The 23163-nt window shown below is 41.8% G+C and overlaps 1 protein-coding gene across 4 annotated transcripts in view; it reads right to left on the bottom strand.

The window, feature by feature from the left end:
- Window positions 1-226: 226 nt before the first annotated feature.
- micall1 (MICAL like 1) overlaps window positions 227-23163 on the bottom strand; it is a 40684-nt gene continuing 17747 nt past the window's right edge. For 2 of the 4 annotated variants that reach the window (XM_087138805.1, XM_087138806.1), the window contains exons 4-12: window positions 17903-18044; window positions 16839-16912; window positions 12961-15165; window positions 12655-12756; window positions 10828-10951; window positions 10239-10335; window positions 9454-9689; window positions 6523-6565; window positions 227-4324 (exon numbers count right to left, since the gene is read on the bottom strand). In XM_087138805.1, the coding sequence (XP_086994931.1) occupies window positions 4210-4324; window positions 6523-6565; window positions 9454-9689; window positions 10239-10335; window positions 10828-10951; window positions 12655-12756; window positions 12961-15165; window positions 16839-16912; window positions 17903-18044 (3138 nt within the window). In that variant the 3' untranslated portion in view covers window positions 227-4209. Of the gene's footprint in view, window positions 4325-6522; window positions 6566-8073; window positions 8107-9453; window positions 9690-10238; window positions 10336-10827; window positions 10952-12654; window positions 12757-12960; window positions 15166-16838; window positions 16913-17902; window positions 18045-23163 lie in introns of all 4 variants that reach the window. The other 2 variants (XM_022224840.2, XM_022224842.2) reach the window with 2 other exon arrangements.

Below are 23163 nucleotides of genomic sequence, written 5' to 3'. Positions count from 1 at the left end.
GGACCAGGGGCGCGAGGGGAGTGCCCGTGTTGATCACCTCTAGAAATACAATGGAATCATGTAAGCTTGCTCTGCCAGAGAGGATTCATACACAATTTGTAAAAACTATTTTTCACTCACTAAAGATACTGTAAGGTACCCATATAATCGAGGATTTGACTTGTCCCACACACGTACAAGCTGGACCTGATCACCAACAAAAAATGGAAACAGATTATCAACAAACTGTTGGTAATAAATGAGTTTTTATTTGCAAATGTCACAAACAGTATGAAACACGATACGATACACGCATACACGTACATGTATTTTAAATGTGACATTTAAAAAATACAGATATTAGTCCACTGTCCTGACAGCAATGACTACTTGTTTTGGAACTCTATTGAAATTCTCACTGTCCTCGCTTTCAAGTTTGATGGGGTGAAAAAGTAAGTTAGATTTTTTTTTTAAATAACAGCTCTGAAAACCCTCATTTCTCAGTCATTACCATGTTCTATGAAGCATTAATGTTTCAAGCACAAGTGAAAACTGTTGATGCCACCAGCACGAGAAAGTGCAAACTCAAAAAGTGTCAAATTGAAAAAACTTGAATACAACTGATGTCTATTTCAGCTGGTCAATGTGTTAAAAGTTTTTGTAGAATTGAAGCAATGTCACACAGACGGTGGAAGACTCGTGAAAATTTGGTGTCAATAAAATCTAGAACACAAAACTACAGTGTTTCTGGAGCAAATGCAGCATGGATCTGGCCCTATGGAAATACCTATAGCAAGCGAGTATTCATGGTGGATCTTTCTGTATTTAAAAAAAAATCAGCATAAGTTTTAATTGAAACTGTTTTAAACAAATTTTGGACCTTTGCATGTGGTAATCTTACCAAATGTTAAAGAACTATAAGACTGAGTGTACACTCATAGCCTGTTCAGGGAGAGTTGTGGCAGGAGTCTCAATTGTTAGAACCAAAAAGGTGGATTATGCGTCCATGCACAATTGCAAAATGTAGCACACCACAGCTGCATGCTGTACTTTCCACATATAATGAACAGCCATGTTTTTCCAAAGTCTGACGTTGGCACTACTCTCCCTACATACTGCTCTGAGTACATTGGCCTACAACTGATTTAGTCTGCCTAGAACCTACATGCAAGTTTCTCTCACAAACTATGGGCTTCACCTCATTGAGAAAATTGGCCAAGAAACTGTTTGATAGTAACAATCCCGACATTATCTTTTCTGGCTCAAGAGTCTCCGTTTTATTCTGTTCTCATCAATGATTTCAAATTATCTTTAGTTTATACCTCCCAAAGCATATTAAACACACACCCTCAACTATTGCCATTGGTTACATACAGTAGTTGCATTAACGACCAAGACCGTCCCCTGTTTTAGTGACCCTAAAAACCGACTAACTGAACAGTGAGTAAACTAGCAAGTTATCGAGTAACTAAATTAGCAGTTTGGTTGAGCAAATGCGCAAAGTGAGATATAAAAATATGTTTTTTTAATGCTATATACATCTGGCAATCTAATATATACAAAGAACTTTTAAGTTAACTAAAACTTAATGAAAAAGATGGATAAATGAAAAACGGGCAATCAATAAACTGTCTGTAGGTCACTGATTGACCAAATTACAAAGTTGTCTTGTGTAATGTTCCTTTTGAATCTGAATGTGAAAAATTGAAACGGACATGCTTTAAGCTACTAATTCAAACACAACTTTTTGTCATCAAGCCCCTAAGGTCATCTACACATAGCAGACCAAGGTGAAAATGTGGGCTTACTTGGAGCATTCAGGAAGTAAAAAAACATTTAAATTAGGTTGCCATTACACGCGACAGAATATGCAGGAAATGCTGCAAAACAAATGCCACTTACAATTGTCAGTATGACATGTATAAATCAATTTTGAGATTAACCGTTTGCTGTTAGCAATCTGCTACCCCAAAAGTGCATACCACATCCGTTTATTTATTTATTTGAATTCCTGGAAACAAATCTGACGGTTCTCAAGAGGGCAAAATCATGTAGATTTCAGTTTTAGCAAGGGGAGGAAATCCGGGGGGGGCTATCCTTAGAATTGAGTAGGGACTGAAAGCCCAATCCAAATGTCAGGATAGGTTGGATTTCAACTTGAGTCAGGGGATTGCCTGGAAAGGATCAACACACCGACCACATTCAGAAATTCAATACAATACAGTGCATGTAAACACATAAATCCTTATGCTGCTCAGTTCTCTTTCCACTGCACAAGTCTACAGTAAGGGCAACATCACATCAAAAAAGGTATGTAAACCAAGAATATATTACTGACTAGCTGTTAATGAGCTACATGGAACTACTGCACACATTTAAGGTTACTTGTTCATACTTCCTCGACCAGCCTGTTCTCCACTTGCATGTACTGGAACAACAAAGCCATCATTAAAAAAAAATGCTTTGCACAGTTCCAAATGTTTGCATGTGGCTATTTTTAGACATCTCACTGGCTGGCTATTATATCAAATGTAGTATTCGTCTTTCAACCACAGTTGACTGATATTTGCACTGAAGTTGGAAAAAATCTCTGCAAACAGAATCCCCCCTTCAGATTCCAAGAAGTGCTAACATTGGTTTTTAACATCACACTGATGACTCCACCCATAAAATGGCTTCATTTCAAGAGTGGTGTACATGCCAGACACTGACAAATAACATTTCAATGCACAAAAATATTAAATACGATAAACAGCTCTTGCTTGAGTTAAAATAGGTTTCTCATTGGGTTAACAGCTCTTGCTTGAGTCAAAATAGGTTTGTCATTGGGTAAACAGCTCTTGCTTGAGTTAAAATAAGTTTCTCATTGGGTAAACAGCTCTTGCTTGAGTTAAAATAGGTTTCTCATTGGGTAAACAGCAGTTGCTTTAATACCCTTTTCACTTGTTTTAGAGGTTTTTCCACTCAACAGCTCAGACGGGATTAAAAACAGTCTTCAACATAAATCCAACTTGGTGCTATTTCTAAAAAAAGACTTTGTAAAAGGTCAAACCAATTTTTGGTATCTTGCAAAGTTTCATGCCTGGGTCATACTCAAAACAAGCAATGCTTTTGAATGTTTTCTGTCGTACACAGCATCACACCTTTTTCGTCAGCATGGATATAAAAACAATACTGTTGAAAATGTTGAGCACCACTCATGTAAATGCTTGAAACATTCATTTTAAATATTTTACAAAATTACCATAACTGTCTATTTTTTCCTAGTAAGTACTTTGTCTCATCTACCCTAACCTCAATAATGTAATATTTGGATTTGCCCTACAAACATGTTACTGTTGATTATTAGTTATTTTGAGCTGTCTATCGAGTACACAAAAACTGATTCACATAGAAACAACTAAAGGTGCACAAACAGGCAAACGCATACATGTTTACAGAAAAGTATACAACAAAAACAAAAGGGGAAAATATACAAGGCAATGAAAAACCCTGGGACAGCACACAATGTGATGACCTTAGGTTTGGTCACCAAGTTATCTTTTATCATAACTATGAAATATTACAATGGTTTCATTGATATACGTGTGTGCAAGGCAGTCAGCAACTGTTGTACTGCACAATTTCAGTCCAATGAACACTTTTAAACATGCATACCTGGTACATGTAAATGTAAATCTTCATGTGTTCCCATTTACTCTAGAGTAGCCCTTCTACCTTTGCATTGTCCGGACCCACCAAACACCCACGCATGCATTTATGCAGAATGCAAAAGTGGGAGGGTTTTTCAATGAAATGGAAACCTCTTTACATGAAGCACTTAAGGATTGTTGCTTTGTGGTCCTGCACTTGTGGATCTATCCCTTCCACAACTGGATTTGTAAGACTCCTAAAATATTGCAGGCAGCGGATAAATATTGAAGAATTTCAACATGTACATGAAGAAAAAGAGTATCCAAATAATTTTTGATGATGGCTGATTTTCATCAACCTGTCAGATTTTTCCCTGTAAAGAAAAAATTACCTCACACCTACATGACCTACATTTAGGGACTTAAAGAGATTAATTTCAGTCATTAACCTTCACTCAATCAGACCAGCAGTTAACAAACATTTAAAATTTTTTTGGAACTTTCAGATTGAGATCATAAGTCAAAAAGACTTTTCTACGTCAAGACTATTTAATATTTGTTCAGGGCAGGGGTGTGCAAACCAAAGCACTCTGTAATATCAATCCAGAAAGCTGTAGGCTTTAGAGCAGTACTTATGTGAGGCTATTTGCCTAGGAGACTCACGACTTTTTTCACCTTTTGTTTCTTCTTCTCCATGTTTTTCTTGTCGAAACCTAGAGAGAAATTCAGAAAGAAAACACAAAGGAAAAATAAACCACAAAGAAAGAGACTCACATATACATGTACATACACTATTTGCATGAGAACACTAAGGGAACAAACAAAAATACCATGTAATACTATGTTGATCAGCAGGGATTTGGGTGACAAGGATGATGGTGGTGGTAAGAAATATACTATGTTGATCAGCAGTGATTTGGGTGACAAGGATGATGGTGGTGGTAAGAAATATACTATGTTGATCAGCAGTGATTTGGGTGACAAGGATGATGGTGGTGGTAAGAAATATACTATGGTGATCAGCAGTGATTTGGGTGACAAGGATGATGGTGGTGGTAAGAAATATACTATGTTGATCAGCAGTGATTTGGGTGACAAGGATGATGGTGGTGGTAAGAAATATACTATGCTGATCAGCAGTGATTTGGGTGACAAGGATGATGGTGGTGGTAAGAAATATACTATGTTGATCAGCAGTGATTTGGGTGACAAGGATGATGGTGGTGGTAAGAAATATACTATGTTGATCAGCAGTGATTTGGGTGACAAGGATGATGGTGGTGGTAAGAAAACAGAGATGATGCATGGCATGAAAATAACCAAATACCATTTAGATGTGACCAAAAAATAAACAACACCGAGGGCAGTATAAACAAAATGATTATACCGTTTGTTTCTTCTAAAATGAATTTGGGTGAAAAGAGTCAACAAGTCATTGAAATGTACCGGTAAAAATCCAAACACCTTCACTGGCACAACAGTTTAGTAACACCACACATAATTACCGTAAACCTTTGAGACACAGAGACACTATTAAAACGGCAAATGTTAGTGCTCACACAAAGATAAATTGCCTACTGAACTCGGGAAATGCTTTGGCTCTTTCTTTGCGTTCAGAAACTGTATTTGTTAGCATACTCATAGAGCAAAAGTAATAAAACTCTTTTCATGACACACTGGTCCTTAAATATGAATGCTGAATACAGAGTTTTTAATTGGAATTTAAATATGGAGAAAAAAACAGAAATTAGGTTTTGGATCCATTTTTATCTGTAATGGTGAGTACACATACATCTAGGACAGTGCAAGCTGTCTTTTTGGCAAGAAGATCCATGGAATGATGAAGGCCAGATTTACCTCTTTTGAAACATTTTTGCAAAAAATAAATTTTCAGCATCGTTCTAACAGGTGAGAAAGCAACCGTGGATATGACAGAGTTAGAGACACTACAAAATCAAAACTTGCTGTTTTGCTGTTTGACCCAAATGCAGCCCCAGTTGTGGAGGATAAGCAATTTAAGACAAAATAATAATTTCTCTGATAAAAAAGACAGTGTGCATAACGTTTGTTGAAGGCTCACAGAACACCCTGTCAATCATTCAGAAAAAATCTCATGTTTTGGGCTCCGCGTTGCAACAGGACACTGAGGTAAAACAGCTGTAGACATATCCAAGTTGTGTGATTTTCAACTTGACGATAATTACCAAAATGGCTCGTTCGTTACTCTCAGTGTAACTGTGTGGCTGAAATATTGCCATACCATTCTGGGTATGCATGCAGTGGCCAATATTCAATCTAATGGTGAAATAAAATTTCCTTGTATCACTTCAGTACAGGAGAGTCTGTAGCATGGGTGAATGAAATCAAAGTCATACTTTTCTTCTGTGTGTGCTGGTACAGTATGCTGAAGATGCCATTTACGTGTTTGCAGGAGAATGTGCCAAACTGTAGTGTGAATTACACATGTACTAGGGGACTTCTTCAAATGCCTCACTTCTGAAATGCATTTCTCAGCTTTTGACCTTTTTATCTGAACTTTTATACAATGTATCCTTTTTACACCCCACACCGATTCACTTTCATTTGAATTAAAAACATTGAAATCATTCTAAGAGATCCAACACACTACCTTCAGCGTTAAACAAAGGTAATTTGTGTTTTCTTAATTAATAAACCACTAAATATCGATTTCTAATACGTTTAGCTCATCATGCAGCCTTGACAAACTGAAAAATTCAGGAAAGCTTAATCTACGCATATTCACATATACTAGTACATGTAAGCTAAAACTAACATTGCATTGAAGTGCAAAATAAAATTGGCAACTCTGTCTCTAGTACATTTCTTGTCAATTGCTCTGAACAAGAGTGCTTTTCTTGTGTAAAAAAAGTGATGTCGTGAGACAGTTTACCTGCTGAGTCTATTGTTTTGAAACATGAAATACTTGTCAACTGCTGAACAAGAACAGTCACAATAAAAGAACCGAATTGAAACCTCAACTGGGTTAGACTGAGAACACGAGTTTAAATACCAGAACACACAGTTACTTCACCCGCTGCATGAGGCTGTGAAAAACCAAACCAGATGATTCTCAAACCCATCTCCAAATACAGGGAGGTCCCACACGTACACTCCTAAGTGTAAACATACAGTTGGGGTAAAAAGTTTACGTAGAAAAGCAGTTTTCCTCAATCTTTTGCTGTTTGAAAAAGTTTTACCAATTTTTTCTTTGTGAGGTCAGACAAACTGAGCCTCAACTTAATGTTTTAGTATGTACTTCACTTGAAAATACTCAGAGACATTTATTTTGGTTCAAAATATTAACATTTCTGAAAAATTGTTCTCTGATTCTCTGAAAATTTACATTTACCCCCTTATTGTCATTCAAAAACATTTCAGAAAACAGTCCACTGCGACTACGAGATGGAACAAAAAATACAGAAAGTGGCACTAAATATTAGGAATGGGGTATGTGAAATTTTTTGTAAATATAAATATGAATTATGCATGGGTAATTTCAGAAATTAGGGGTCCATTTTTTCGTGTCCCTGTCACATCTGACATATGATTTTGAAAGTACAGCACACATTTTCTAATTTCCAAGAGTGATGAATTAATACAATAACCTGCCAAACAAATAGCAACAGTTTAAAATCAATTCCGGAAATATTTCCATCTAAATAACAGATTATCAGCCAAGAAAAAAACATTCCAGTGCTCCAGCACTCCAGCGATGAGCGATACAGTACAACTGCACGCTAATCTGGCCGCATCTGTAAGGACACTGACCCCATTTAGCAACGCACTGGGCCAATTTCAGGAACAAAGGAAATTCCGCAACATTGCAAAATGTGGGCTCTCTTTACTGGTCGGCAGGCCTGGCTGCAATACTCGGGCATCAATGGAAGTGCCTGTCAGATTAGAGTAGCCACCAGACAGTCATTCGTGTGGGTGTAAGCATCCAGTATGAAGATATGAATTTTTGAAGAATTTTGAAAAAAGAAAATCATGAAAAAATCCCCCGGCAACGTGTCCAGCATGTGCAAACTCCACCTGGCAGGAAGTGGTTAAGTAGAGACCCATCTGGTCTGTCCTCATGAATAAAAAGTGGTAGAAATGAGTGAGGTTGTGAAATTTGAGGAAAACTATTTTTACAGTGTCAGGAGTATTCATGCATGCTTTTTGTCCCAACTGTATGTCTGTCACCATAAAACAGAGGCGAGATTCCAAATTCCAAATTAAAAAAAAGGAAATGTTGGACCAACAAGACAGGGTTGGTTTTCTGAACAGCCTCACACAACAAGAGTTTCAAAACATGCATAACAAACAGCGCATACACTACCACAAACAACGATGTTACGGTCATGCTGTTAAACTCTTCACCTTTAGAACGGGGGGGGTCAGAGGATTATAGCAACGAGAGAACACCCATGCAGAATTGAACATGTCCTTCAATTCAAACCTTTTTTGCTCTTTCCTTTTTCCTTTTTGGGTACTGAAAGAATTAATAATTCATTAAAAGGGTAGTGAATAAAGATGTCCTGGTTGTATATAATCAGCAATTTAAGTTCAATTCGAGCAAATACAATATACATATACATGTATAACCTAGACTGGTTGACAAAAATCTTTGGCCAGCCTAGCAGAAAAAAAAGGTAAAAAGGAAGTGGATGCTACGTACATTGAACATGTATGTCTGGTTCTCAGAACCTAAAAGACTATTCCACTATTTAAAAAAATTATCACAGCTGCAAAACACGGCAATTTTGCCATCTAGTGGATAATTCAGTCTGTGACCCTCTGACAAGTCACTGGCAATGGACATATCCCGTGTAAAAGATGTGGATGCTTAAACGCACTCCAGAAATATTCCCAATTCAGGGCTAAATCAAAGGGTTATTTTAACTGGCAGAAAGAACAGAGTGTTAGGCTGAAGAGTTTTGCAGGAGAAAAGGTAGTTAACTGTACAAAATCGCAAGGAAGAAGCGCAGCAAACAAATGAGGAACCTCCTTTGAGGTCTCCTTTCCAATACACAATACTGGGTGAGGTTGCGGTAGAGTCGCCTTCCAAGTCCCCAGAGTGTGCCAGACATAGCAAGAGCAATTGTAGAATGACCCCTGAATAGAGTCAGAGCACTTTTAAAAAATGCTTTGACATGTGCAGCACACATGATTAAAACCCCATGCACTTCTACACCACCGGTATTTAACCAGAACTGGGTCAGACAGGCCTAAATACTTCCAGGAAAGAGCCCCCCAATTTATGCATTTTATGGCGGCAGGGGTGAGGGCTGAAGCAGGTTATAAAGTGACAGTGTAAATAGCACACATGCCATCAATTCCCAAAATATCAAGAGCAACCAATTTTCCTCCAAGCCCCAGTGCCCTCTCCTGGAGATGTCACTGACTCACAGCATACTCATTTCTGCTGCACTATGCCGTATTTGAGTGCATTTTGTGAACTCAGAAAGACTTATCTACACTGATATTGACAGCAAACTCAATGATACTGTGAGTTGGTCGAGGGCAGATCCAGAACATATGATTTTGGGGTGGGAGGGGGGCAAATTTAGGAATTACAGCCTTTCTGAAGGGTAATGTTAAAGTTCAGAGCTTAACATACAAGCAGTCTGAAGGAAAATATGTGAATTAGTCTCGAAAACTGCATTTCTTTCATTACTTTTCAAACTCTACAACACCTTTTGCCCTTTTCTGGGGGAGGGAGAGTAGCCATGGTCCCAATTGCCCCCTCCCAAGATCCCTGAATCCACCCTCGAAGTTGGTCCCAACCCAGCTGACTGTTAATATCCAGTCCAGACCCAGTCTAGGACGGTGTACCTACCGCTCTGCTCCATCATGCTCTGGAACTCCTTGTCCTCTGCCTCCTCCCGCCGCCGGTCCTCCTCAAGCCGCTCCACAATGCGGCTGCGCTTGGTGACCGCCTCCACCAGCATCTCCAGGAGCTTCTCCTCCCGTTCCACGTCGGCATCCGTCTTCTGGTGCTCATGCTTGTGCATCAAGCAACGCAGCTCATACTCGATCTCAGCCTGTTGCAGCTCCAGATCCTGCATCTGGGACCTAGGGACAGCATGGAAATGCTTCTATTTTTAAATTATGTTTTACTTTGAACTACAGGGTCTGATCCAAAAATGAACAACCAAGAAAAATGCCCCACTTTTTACCTTCAAATATTTACAACAACATTATTTCTTCAGTGACTTTAAAGACTAAAAAGGGATATTTTTATCTACATTCAAATTTATGATTCTCAGAGGTAGGCCTACATAGAGTCTATGCTTGCGAATTTGATAAAATTATTAATAAAATAGAAACACAAAAGGGCAAGTGTGTAATTTCAGGCATCCTTTGTCCTATGCATGATGGAAGTTTCACCCATGAACATGTTTATGGATTGAAGTCCCTTTTACTCTACTGTTTAGTGTCTAGATGGACAAAACCCACAAGAATTTTTTACAGTGTCAGTCTTTTCAATGATTGTGTATTTAAAGACAAAGAGGGATATTTATTGGACTTACCCAAACAAACAGAAAGTGTATTAAAGTTGGGCCATTTGAAGAGAAGTAAAAAGAAACATTATTTTTCAAGCATCACTGATAAATGTCTTACTGTGCAACCAGCTCTCCTTCTCTTCTCAGCAGCTGGTTCTTTTCGTTGACGAGCGCAAACCATTCAATGAGAAGATCTTCATTGTCTTGATCATGCCCTGGTAAGGACAAAAACGGTATGTGAAATTTAGGAGGATTCAATGGTCTTCCTGCTGATTCTGTTCCAGCAAATATCACTGAGAGTTCAGCTAAATTTGCACTTTCTTCTCGTTGCTGTTGAGAATTAAAGTGAGTACAGGACTCCACACTGAAACATATGCACATTTTGTGCCGATATACTTGTCTTGAAAATGTTTAAAAATACATTCCTAAAAACCTGGGACAGTTTTTCTATTCCTATCGTTTGAAAGGCATCAGGTGACTGTGTATTAACCCCTTCACACCGGGATTCTTTTGACCGTGACTGCTGGGCTGCGGTATGGCCAGTTTGCAAAGCCCTGTCCAGCAGCAGGCCAACAGAATGTACGTGTGGTATGGACTAATCCTCCCAAAGAGCCACGGCGTTTGCCGTCTCCCGGCTCGAAGAGGTTAGCATTTCACACAATCTATGACTGCACAGGAGCATATCTCCAAGTAAAGTGAGCCCGTACCTTCCATATGTGTTCGTAGACTCTGCTCTATCTTGATTCCCTTGGCTTCCAGCTCACGCTGTTTGATCTCAATCTCACACAGCTCTTTCTGGATGATGGCTGGGTCAACGTGATACTTGTCGACCTAGGAAGAGCCAGGAAGAAAATCTCAAAGGTCAAAAGTGTTAAAGGCACATAAGAATTCAACTGTAGGGGCATACCATGGAATGTGGTCACTGTAACATGTATAGCATGATTGCGGCAGCGACTGCACCAACTCCGCCTGTGTCAGTTATTCTTCAAAGTATATGTAACTGGCATAATTCCTCTGCCATTTCTTGGGCCCGACTTCCTAAATGCGCATGTACATGTACGGTGATCAGGCCTAGCTGTTGTCTGGATAAAGTTGCATGGGAAAAAAAAAAGATTTTGATTAGCAACATCATAAGTTGTTGCAAGAAACTGGTAGCCTTCAACTAGCCTTTCCTGGAAGGGGTTTAATCACTTCGCGCCAGTGGCAGTTATCAAAGTTGATGTGCTGGGGAGTGATAATTATCATCTTTTTATGCTTTCAAAATTCTTTAAAACTTCCTATCTTCATTTACTGGACACTTACACCCACTGGAAGGACCGTCTGGTTTCTACTCTAATCTGACAGACAACATCTATTGACACTGGAGTATTTCAGCCAGGCCTGTCACCTTATAAAAAGAGCCCACATTTTGCAGTGTTACGTAATTTTCTTTTGTTCATGAAACTGGCACCTTGTGCTGCTGACCTCTTTTCAATAGGGGCCAGATTAGCGTGCAGCGGTGTGTGTGGCTCATCGCTGCGGCGGTGGAGCGCTTTGGTCCCCGGAGGTAATCTGCTTGCACTAGTCCCCAAAACAGTGGTATACTGTTTCAAAACAAGGCTGGATTATCTCCACTATTGAGAGTGAAAAAATGTTGGTAATGCCCAGCAGCCTGGTCTTTTGTTATGAGTACAGTCTTTTGTTACAAGGCCCAGTTCCCTTTGTCCAATTTCGAAGACCCCAGCCACATGTATAAAGAATACATGTCCGGTACCGGAAACCCTGGCAGCAAGTGGTTAATTATGCACAAGGAGACTCAACCTGATGAAATTGGTTGGCAATTTTTGAGTTACTGCCCTGTAAAGAATTTTGCACAATGAATTCAAGCTATCCGCCCTGAGTTGAAGTGCACCCTTGAAGTGCCGGCAAAAGACAGCAAGGTAAGAAATTTTCCAAATGGGTTCTTGCACGCATTTGACATGTAGGTGAAGACTACACCTTCCAGAATAAATTTGTTGCGAATACTCAGCATGCTCTCCATCAAACGCGCATAAATATGTGTGGCTACGTGGTGAGTTTGCACCAAAGGACTGTCAGTTTCATTTAAAAACTCATTTGGTCCCGTTCGGAGCAGAGAGGCTCCCTCATCATTTTTCAACAGCATAATGTTCAGTTTCACTAGGATGTCCACCTGAGCGACGTATCAAAGCCAGCTCATTTTGCTTTTTCTTCTGCTAACTACAAAAAAAAATTACTGATTAAAATGGTCTAGCGACCCATTTCTGGGATTTGGTCACATTATATTTGCAGAAGAGAAAATAATATCAAAACTCAAGTGTTTGGTTCAAGCATAGTAGGTCAAAATTATTTTGGTGCAGTCAACTTCCAATAGAAGTCAACTTCAATGAAGTCAACCTTTAGTCTGCTGTTTTTGTACAACCCCTTTTTCAAATAGGCTACAATTCCCTACATTTATCTATCAGTCCATCAGACTTAAATTGTTCTTCAGACAATATCTGTATTTAGCCAGGCTTTCACCTTCAACAACTCCATACCTCTCTCTTGACCGGAGGGGGTGCTGGAGCCCTCTTCCTGGAGCCTTGTGTAGACAATGTTGGAGGCTTGATTGGGTCAGAGGTCGGCCTTGGGGGCTTGACCTTCAACAATGAAATTACATGTAAGTGCAAGAGAGAATGAATATACACATTTTAGAAATGCATCTCTGCTCAATGATGTCCATTAACAGACTTCCTAAAATAGAATAGCTGTTTCTGCGAGCCGATCTGCACCAAGTGATGATAATCAGCACAAAACATCTCAAACAATACATTGCCTGATTTCACTGATTAGAGAGTATTCACCTGCTTCCTGTCCAACAATTCATCAGTTCCTCTTCGCATCCTTGGAGATGGTACCGGTGACTCGTCATTGGTCTTGGCTCCAGTGGAGCATTGTCTCCTTGGGGAGGGAACCGGTGAAATCCTACCATCAAGTTCCTTGCCTGGTGTTATGATCTTCTTCAAACGAGGTGATGGCACTGGTTTTGCACTTGCATCTGAGTTTGTTCTTTGGTCGATACTGGCTGGGGCTGGTGGAGGTGGTTTGTCTGGACGTGATTTGTTATCTGCAGCCTCTGGTGGTCTGCCATTCTCCTTGGGTGGACTTGGGGCGGGTCTGCTCTTTCTTGATCTGGGTGGAGGCCTGAGAGAATCCTTTTCCTGGGTGATGGACGATCCAGGTCGATTAGGTGGTGCAGTAGGTCTGGGTGGGGCTCCTGTCGGTCTGGGCGGTGCATCATCTGGCCTGGGAGGAGCCGGGCGTTTCTGACGACTCTTCAGTGTGTGGCGATCGCGCTGCATCTCCTGCAGGATCTCCTGCCTGGTTTTCACTTTGTACGATCCCTGCTGACTGGGGATTTCTGCCGGCTTGGAGCTGCCTGTGCCTCCAACTGGAAGAGGGGGCCACTGAGCAATAGGGGATCCTAATGAAGGATCCTCATCGTCATCATCTCCGAAGGGATTGAGATTATCATCATAGGCATCATCATCCTCAGAGCCAGATTCGTCAAATGGATTCTTGTAACCATCATCCTTACTTTCCTTGACTTCCTCTTCTTCTTCTTCATCATCATCTCCAAAAGGATTCAGACTTTCATCATAGTCATCCACTTTGGGCTTTGGGGTTTGACTCTCTGCCTTTTCTTCTTCCCTGACACCTTTCTCATCTTGCTTTTCAATGACTGTTTCACTAGCATCTGGCTCCCCCTCCAGATCGCCTGTTTCATTTGCAGGCTCTGCTGCTTTGGTAGTGTTGTACTCCACACAGAAGGAATCAGACAGGTTCAGGTTGGCTGCTGTGACCCCCTCTTGGTCGCTGATACTATCTCTGCTTAAGGCAGATGAACGTTTCCCTGGCTCTATGCCACTAGCAAAGCTCTGCTGATCAATATCAACACTGCTAGTTTCCGAGTTGTTGATTTGGCTGATGGAGCTGATGCTCGTCAAGCTGAAGACATCCGAGGACGTGTGTCCGCTGTCTCTAGAATGAGCACCGACACTCAGAGGTTCTGATTCAGTCTTCATTTCATCAGTTTCGGGCGAAGCCTTTTCACTCTCCTTTGATACTTCCATGCTTGTCTCTTCATCCTTACTGGGACTCTTAGAAACTTCCTTGGCATCACTTGGTAAGCTCCAGTTGGAACCAGCTGGGCTGGCTTCTCTGGAGTCCTCTTCTCCCACGGCAAGTTTTCGGCCTGTGCCTCCTTCCAAGGCATCTAGCAAGTAATCCTTTGATGCTGCTGTGCCTGGCTTCAGGTTCCCCCTGACTGCAGCAAGTGAGGCCAGCAGGCCTTGCCTTGTGGCCTCAGTCTTAGCAGCATCGCTGCTCAAGTTCTTCTCCGGAGAGACGAGGCTAGGTCTGGAAGGCTGTTGGACTGGTTTCGGTTCTTGGGTTGCTGCTGGGCTGTTAAACCTCTCTCGGGCTGCCTTGCTGGCTATCAAGTGTGGATGCATTGGAACGGCCGGCTTATTGGAAGGCTGTGGGAGATCTGCCACTTGGGGCTTCTGGGGTGGCAGGGCTGGCTTCTCTGGCTCTGACTTTGCATTTGACTGCTTTTCCCAAAGGCCCCCAGCTGTGCTAGTGTTTTTAGGCACAGGTTTCAAACCGGATCGCGCCTCCCATACACCAGCCACACCATCGTTCTCTCTTATTGGTGGCTTTCCATCCGACTGCTTCTGCCACAGGCTGCCACCACTGTCGGTCATGGCCTTCATGCCAGGCCTGGCCTCCCATATGCTCCCGCCATTGCTGGCCTGCTTCTTCTCCTTGGAAGCCCGGCTGGCAATGTCGGACCGTAGTTTCCAGATGTTGTCGCCATGGTCCAGGCATTCCAGCTGCTTTGGGTTGGCGGTGGCCTTGTAGTTGCCCGACCGCAGTGAGGTTTTGCACTTTGAGCAGCGGAAGCAGTTCCGGTGGTACAACTTGCCATCAGCCACCTGGCGCTCCACCAGGTAGACTTTCTTTCCACATATTGTGCATGTGTCTCCCAGGGTGGGCTGCTTGTTTGGCTGAGAACCGAAAAGGGGAACATTATACATTATATATTAAATTAAACTAAGAACAATCAGTTGATTAAAAATACAGGAGAGGTCTGGCAGAACAAGCACTAAAGTTTGGCTGTAATTGAAACTTTTGCAGTGCCTATTACCCTAATTTCAGAAATATAAGCTGCAGCTTATGCGTTTATTCTCGGCTTGTACACTGGGCGGCTTATACAGCAAACTTTGAAGGATAAAATCAGTCACAAAAGCTGCACCTGGGCCACACGTACTCAGTGCTACTGGCTCAGTCATGTTTTCGTTACTTGAACCTCGGAGAATAAATAAAATTCAAGTTGTCCAGATTCCGAGTTATGAAATTGACTTCCCTGAGTCATGGAGTCAGGAAACACATACATGAACAATGTACGTAGTCATAATAAACTTCACTTGTCACTGTGATGGCAACATTGTAGCGATTTTTCCCACTTTTTATTTGTTCTCGTGGTGTATTTTTGCACACAAATAATCTTTTACTGAGATTTTTTTGCATTGTTACTTAAAGGTTTCCTGCTGTGCCTGGCTTAAGGTTCCCCTTAACCGCAACAAGTAAGGCCAGCAGGCCTTGCCTTGTGGCCTCACAAGTACCTTCATGTAGCAAACCTCGTCTTTTCACCGATTATGTTCGGCATGACATGCCACAGAATTTCGTGCTTGTTTTCATTTGGGTTTTCTGATGACATCACTTTCTGTGGTCACGTGGTTATTGGAAAGAGTTAGCAATTGGACTGTTCATGAATGGGTCTGTGGTAGAAGTCAGGATAGCCTGAAAGCAGGATTTGTCACGGTTGGTGTGGGGGCGGTGCACAGTATGCAGTGCATGTGCGGTGCAACATGCAACACAGGCAGTTGAGCTCGACAGTAATGACTCGAACCAAGGTCTCGCGGCGGTCCTTTGGCTGCGTGTTTTTGATTGGCGTCACAAAAAACTTTGAGATAACTGGATTTATTGTTGTGAAATCTATTTCCAAGGATGGGTTTGTGAACATTTCGAGTTAGTGAGGTATTTTTGTTCATAAAATTGTATTCTTTTAGCGAGAAAAAGTTGGCCTTCAAGATAAAGCGGTCTTTTGACTTAACAGACTTCGAATTATCAAGATTTTATTGTACATACCCGTCCGCATAACTTTTGCTGGCTGCTTGGAAAAAAGGGTAAGGGCTGCTGTACAACCCACACACAGGGCAATCATCCAGCCCGCAAAAATCATTAATGTTCGAGGACTTAAAATTCATTTTCGATGGTGCCACTCATTTGCACTCTGCTTAGATTTATTAGGATTGCACATGTAGTGGAACCATTGACGTAATGTACATGCTGTACTGGCGCTTCAGCATGCAGAATGATGACCTTGGTGGTTGGATCGTCAGCGCTGCAGTGCGGTTTCTATGCTGGTGCGGCTTCTACCACGATTTTAAATCTAAACCGGCCGGTTTTTGCTGCTACGGCTTAAACGCTGTGTGGCTTATATTCCGAAATTACAGTATTCTACTGTGGCACTGTACTATGGAACAATGCACATGAATACTGTGTGATATAAGCACAGGAACCAGTACCCTCTCTGTGATCACAGAGCCATCCTGTACATGTATCTGCTGTTTTATTACAGAATCAACACAGCAAAGAAAACATCTGTATCACTGACCACGTGTTGTAGTGGTGACTCCCCAGCTGGTCTCTTGCTTGGTGTTCTGGTCTTCTGGCCTCCAACATCCTTAACTGTTAAATCAAACAACAGGAAAAAGTGGCATGTAAAAGTGCACAGCTTTCAGCATTCAGTGAATAGCTGTTTTGGCTACCAGTGTCTAAAAGTGAAAGAATGCTTTCAGACGAGTGAAAGTGAAAGTGATTTATTACGAACAGGCCAGTGATGCTGAGCAAACGGGAGAATGATGAGGGTGGGAAAGATTGAAGAAGCGCGGTACATGTACATGTATTTGCCACTTGCAAGTGTGAAGTGTAATGCAAGATTCTCCTGGATACCCATGGAAAATGGCAGTAAATGTATAAGACATGAAGGGTTAGTTGTTTCTTGACAATGGATGTAGAACTCAACAGAAATCCACGCATGAGTTTGAGGAATTTTCAAAATGAAATCAGCAGAAAAAACAATGCAACTACACATAAAACAGCACGGAAACAGGGATCAAAACATTTGCAAGACAGAAACTATGGTATCGATACGGTGCCATGCATGAAACAAAACAAAAAAAATGCAGCAGCAGGGAGAAAGTACATGTACATGCACATGTATGTATGAAAGATACCTACTGTACATGTGTACATGATGGTTGTGTGGAAAGTGACAAAAACATACATTCAAGTTTATGCGTATGACATTGTGATGGGCATACTAAATGAATACACTTTCCTGGTATGAACAAATTACATGTGGCGAATCAGCTAGTCTGTCCATATCACTGGTATTGTATCAACAGTAATTTTGTGCAAAGCACAAAGCTACATGTAAGTTGAATTTCTGGATTACTCACACCTTACACCACTGCCAATTCGGACCGCATCACGTTAATGTGTTTCAATAGCAACATTTTTCAAATTGTGCTTTGCAGAGAAGACATTAAATGCGTACATAGGCTCTTTCTTAAAATAAGAAATATGTGTATACATGTATGGCCATCTGTATCTAATCTCCAAAGTAGGAAATAAGAAGTGCAAGAAATGATCCAGTTTTGCAGATGGAGAACTCACTTGGCTTCTTATCTCGGAAGTAACTGTAGTACTGTGACACGTAGGTCATGATGCTGAGTTTGTCTGGTACATGCATGGTGGCCATGTCATCAGGGTCCAGTAAGGCTGGAATTCCCAGTTCCTCCTCAGCGACGTCAAAAGCCTGCAAATGGCACACAACAGAGGGGGGACCCAAAGTATCAATTCCGAATTCAAGCTGTTATATCTTGAAGTAAAACCGTGTACAGACTTTTGAATGTGTACTCACTCACTGGTACATGTACATGTACCGGTACATGCACCTGTACATGTACCTGACTACCCTGTAGACGCGGCTTGTGCACAAGCTAACATAAACCCACCACCTAAGCCCAAGATTACATTCATCATGGAAGCTTCCTTTTGGGAGAGGTAAATAAGCAACGAGTGGTATCAAAATTGACTGGAGTAGTCCTATGCCTGCAGGCCTTTGGTGGCCCAATATGGTTTCACAAATGGTGCTGGGCAGCACAGCTGGCCTATCAAAGACGACATAAAGATATATTTTCCATGTTTCACTTTATTATGAGATTACCCTGTTTAATGACTACCGATAGTTACATAAAGATGATTCATGCTACATTATGTGAATATAATGTGTAAAACCTCCTCTGATCCAAGACGGATGGATTTAGGGAAAATGGCAGGGAAAGTTCAGGGCAAATAAGGTCTCTGGCAAACACCTTTACATGTATTTTGGGGGGCCCATTTGCCTTTTGCCGCTGACACAATAACAAACACGGAATGTAGACCTAAAGGGCTAGGGTCTGCAGCCTTTACAGGCTCGGTGAAGGATCATTTCAACCATTTTGCTTGCATTAAAATAGTGCATTTATGTAGGTATACAGTAGCCAGGTCAGCCAGCGTTATAGTGTGCATTCCTCAGATATTATTTTGCATTGAATTTCTTGTTTAGTCTATGGCAGGTGCTTTTCTGAGTCACAATCACTATAGGAGGCTGCATAATCCGTTAGTTTGTCCCTTGCTTTGACCAAGGATTGGGGAACATATAGGACAAAAAAGTCGTTGCGTTGTTTAATTGACTTGTGCCATGCACATGTGCTTGCAGCCTTACCTGGGCTTCCTGAACAACCATATAGCTTGTGCTTAAACTCAAATGTGCATGCATTATCCATCAAATTCCTCAGTTTACTGGGGCCATTCAGACTTCACTGACATTGTTGCAAGCAGGGTTTAATTGCCGCACACACCATTTTATGATGATAGATTTGGGGTCCATTGAAGTGGGAAGACTTTCACGTGGACCTGTGGGAAAGCCTATCATTGCAATACTTTTATGGAGATGGTCATCAGCTTGTTACACTTGCAAAATCTTTTGAAAACATTGACACACATATGTGGATTAGTGTTTTATGGTGTCATGACTGATCAATAATAATGGTGGATAAACAAGAAATGAGAATTACTAAATGGATAGACAGGTCCCTACCGGTAGGTTAAATACCCGATAATACACAAGAGCAAGGGCATTTTCAAGAGATAACTGGCCGTGCGTTGGGAGTTGACAGCCTTTATGTGCTTAATGATGTTATGCACAGTGGTTTCAGGCATGAGCCGACACTGAGAAATACAAAGGATTAAATTAGCTTTGATCGCAAATGCTCTTACCAAGATGCCATTTTACTATAGTTTGACTAAGAAGCTATGATAATGGGGGTATCATAAGGTAGCTCACAGTGAACAGTTATTTGGCGACTAAATGAGCTCAGGAGAAATTTAGAAGACAATAAGCGAGTCCGTGTAGTACGACTCGATAGCAAATTGTGGGCAATACGCCTACATGACCAGACCGGCCCCTCGATATTCAAAGACGGATGACTCTAGGTAAGGTATGCAATTTGCGGCATGGACCTAATTTACAAAGTTTCAGTTTTGATCCGGCAGTTACAAGGAGCTTTGCAAGCAATGGCCTCAAGAAACCTTCCTTTTTTTTTTTCCTGCAACATCACAGCTGTGAATATATGACAGATCACAAACGCTTATATTTGGAACTAAAATATGACAATAAAAATAATGAGAAATGTTAGATTAGGAAAGAAGTGGAGGAAGAAGAAAACATTTCAACAATCGTTGGAGGAGAAAGGGGGATTGAGGCAATAGAATTATTTACAGCGTGGAAGAACATATTTGTTCTTTTGGTCGCCCATAAAAAGTGTGGCTAATGTTCATAACTAAAGTGAAGGTCTGTTTTGGCGTACTAAGCAACGGATACGCCAGTTGTGATATAAATCAGATGCCTATCGACAAGTTTCAAGGGATAAGCCCGAAAGGCAGAAGTGAAAGGCAATGTTTCTGCAAGAAGTGGGCTTAAGGGGCCGATCCAGCTTCGGGTGTCAGGGGGCAAATTCAAAAGAGGAATCCGGTTTCGAACTCATTCAATATGATGCTGGGGACATAAACATAACTTAAAGCCTTACTCTTGGTCCCAACATCCTTGCTTTTATTTGTTGGTGTTGTTTTATTAGGGTTTTGTGGTTAATATGATTGAAAGATACCGACAAACTTTCTTTCTCACTCACCTACATGTAGGATGGGTCTGTGTAAAAAAAGGGAAGAGTTGACATCACACTGATTGAGCCCTAATGAAATGTGTACAATGAGTACAAGGGACCGGTCAACCAGGCATGGGTGCAATGGAAGGCAATTAGGGCCCCAATGATCATAGCCGGAGATGGAGATTGATCATAACCAACCATTTTAGCTTTATGCCTTTGAAACAGTTTTAACAAACCCCCCTTCCAAAAAAGGGAGTCTTAACCACTTCGTGGTGGGGCATTTTTCAATGTTGATGATACTGGGCCGGCATGACTATCGTTTTTTTCGTTTTCAAAATCCTTCAAAAATTTGTCATTTCATTTAACGGTCGTTTATAGCTGCACGAAGTAATCTTCAGGCACTACTCTAAGTTGATAGGTGACCTTCATTGACGCCCAAGTATTTCAGCCAGGCCTGCAGCCTTGTAAACAGAGCCCACATTGTGCGGTGTTATATAACTGTCTTTTGTTCATGAACCTGGCTCAGTGCACTGCTGACCTCTTTTCAATAGGGGCCAGATTAGCATGCAGCGGTGCTGTGTGGCTCATCGCTGCGGTGGTGGAGCACTTTTGTCCCCGGTGGTAATCCGCTCGCTCTCAATGCCCCAAACCCTGGTATAGGGTTTCAAAACAAGGCTGGATTATCACCACTTTTGAGAGTGAAAAATGCCGGTAATGCCCAGCAGCCTGGTCTTTTGTTCGGAGTACGGTCTTTTGTTACAGGGCCCTGTTTCTTTTGTCGGAGTTCGGAGACCCCAGCCACCCATATAAACCATATGTCTCCGATCCTGGAGTCCCCGGCAGGAAGTGGTTAAAACAGTAGCAAATACTGTAGAAATGGAAAATAAAACATATATGTGTGTATAATTATATTAAAGGGTGAGGAGCCCTCTGGCTATGAAAGTAATCAAAGATTGGCTCAGTGAAAAGGCTGGAGCAGGTGAGGGGTGAATGAGCCCCATTAGCCAAAGAGGGAGAGTAAACCAAACATGACTCCGCAGAAAAGCCAGGAGCCTGAGGGAAACGGGAATAAGCCCCTTGGCTACAATAAAGAAAAGCAAAGATAAGCTCGCCAAAGGAAAGGCTGGAGTAGGGAAAAGGGAAATCCAAGCAAACCTGGAAATGCCCTCTAAATGTTGGCTTCTCTTCCAAATCTCTGACTCCATTACTTTGAAGGTACATGTACGTGATAAGGATGGGCAAAAAATGGCAAAATTTGATATTATCCTGAAAATAAGGGGAAGCAACGTCATCTCAGCATCATATCGATCAATTACATGTACTTTGGGGGGGAATCAAAGTCAGGCCTATAGTAAAGCCGTTTTGCTGGCTACTGGCCTTAGTGCCATTCAGGGTGCATACGCACAAACTACAGTATGTGAGCAGTTCAAGCATCTGTGCCCTGGCCATAACAAAGAAGGCAAAGAGTGGCTTGCCTAATGACTGACAGGAGCAGGGTAAAAGGGGAATGAGCCCTGCTTGTGGTGAAAGCATGCTTAGAGTACCTCACCAATTGATGGCGGCAAAATAAAAGGGGAATGAGCCCTAAGAAATAGGTTTACACAGAAAGAAGTTGCATTTGACAAATGTGTCGCCCAGGGTGAGACTAGGGGTGAGTGAGGGATGGGTGAGATACATGTACATTGGGGGAGTCTGGGCAGGATGGAGGGTTATGTCCACGTTATAAAGGAGCAAAAGGAAGGAAGGTTGAAGGGATCTGAAAGTTAGAGTGAAGAATCTTTTGCTCATACCTCAGACTAAAGACTCTGGAGTCCGAATAAAGCGGCGATGCAAATCATGTATTGTACATGTACACTGTGTATGTGCTGATGCTATGGGGACTAAAAATGTTACAGGGGCAAATTTTGGTCCCCACGATGCAGTTCTGAGTTTTCTAATAAAAGAAACTTTCCTTTATGTTGGTAAGGCCTACCCATGTGTACTGGTACACACGACCTCAAAGAAAATGGGGGGGGGGCAAAGGGAGATATAAACATATTAAAAGGGGTTCAGACAGCTCGGCCATTTGCCAACTCAACTCAGGACATCTAAGCCACTGAGATAATTCAACAAGTGGGAAAACTCAACCGTCTGTGCTTCAAATGGACAGACAACTCGACCTTTTGGGCATTAGGACCAACCATTGATTCGTAATGAACGTGCTTGTGCTTTACCGTCACATCACCCACACCCTTTCTCCAAATCAAAAAAGGTGAAAAGACTGGATTCACCGTCTCCTACAAAAGCAGACAAGCAACATTCATCAGTGCAGTCGAGGCACCTGTGCCCCTGGACTATGCACCGCGCAACCATGCATACAACAATGCCGTTGCGGCCACGCATTGCGCTGGTTAGGGCACCTGACGCGCAGCCCACCAGTTCTAGTGCACGCTGTGTCACCGAGTCCCTATGCACGCCATGCCCAGTGAATCAAGTCACAACATAGTGTGACACATGCAAATTTGCCCAAACACATCAATCTGCAATCTATGTAAAATGATCCACACTCCGTCGAGTTCATGCCTTGATGAATGGTCAAGTTTTCTTCACAGACGACTTGATAACAGTTACGGTAAGTTGTCCCACTGGTCAGTTGTCTCAACAGTTGAGTTGTCTGACATCCGTTAACCCCTTGACGGGAATTTCTTCCCGAAAGCCGACTCCAAGAATTCCAGCCTCGCTTGGCCA

This window comes from Acanthaster planci, linkage group LG07 (assembly GCF_054643075.1).
Source record: "Acanthaster planci isolate LZ-2023a linkage group LG07, COTS_SCS, whole genome shotgun sequence".
Classification (NCBI taxonomy): domain Eukaryota; kingdom Metazoa; phylum Echinodermata; class Asteroidea; order Valvatida; family Acanthasteridae; genus Acanthaster; species Acanthaster planci.
This window is presented reverse-complemented; position numbering and strand designations above follow the sequence as displayed.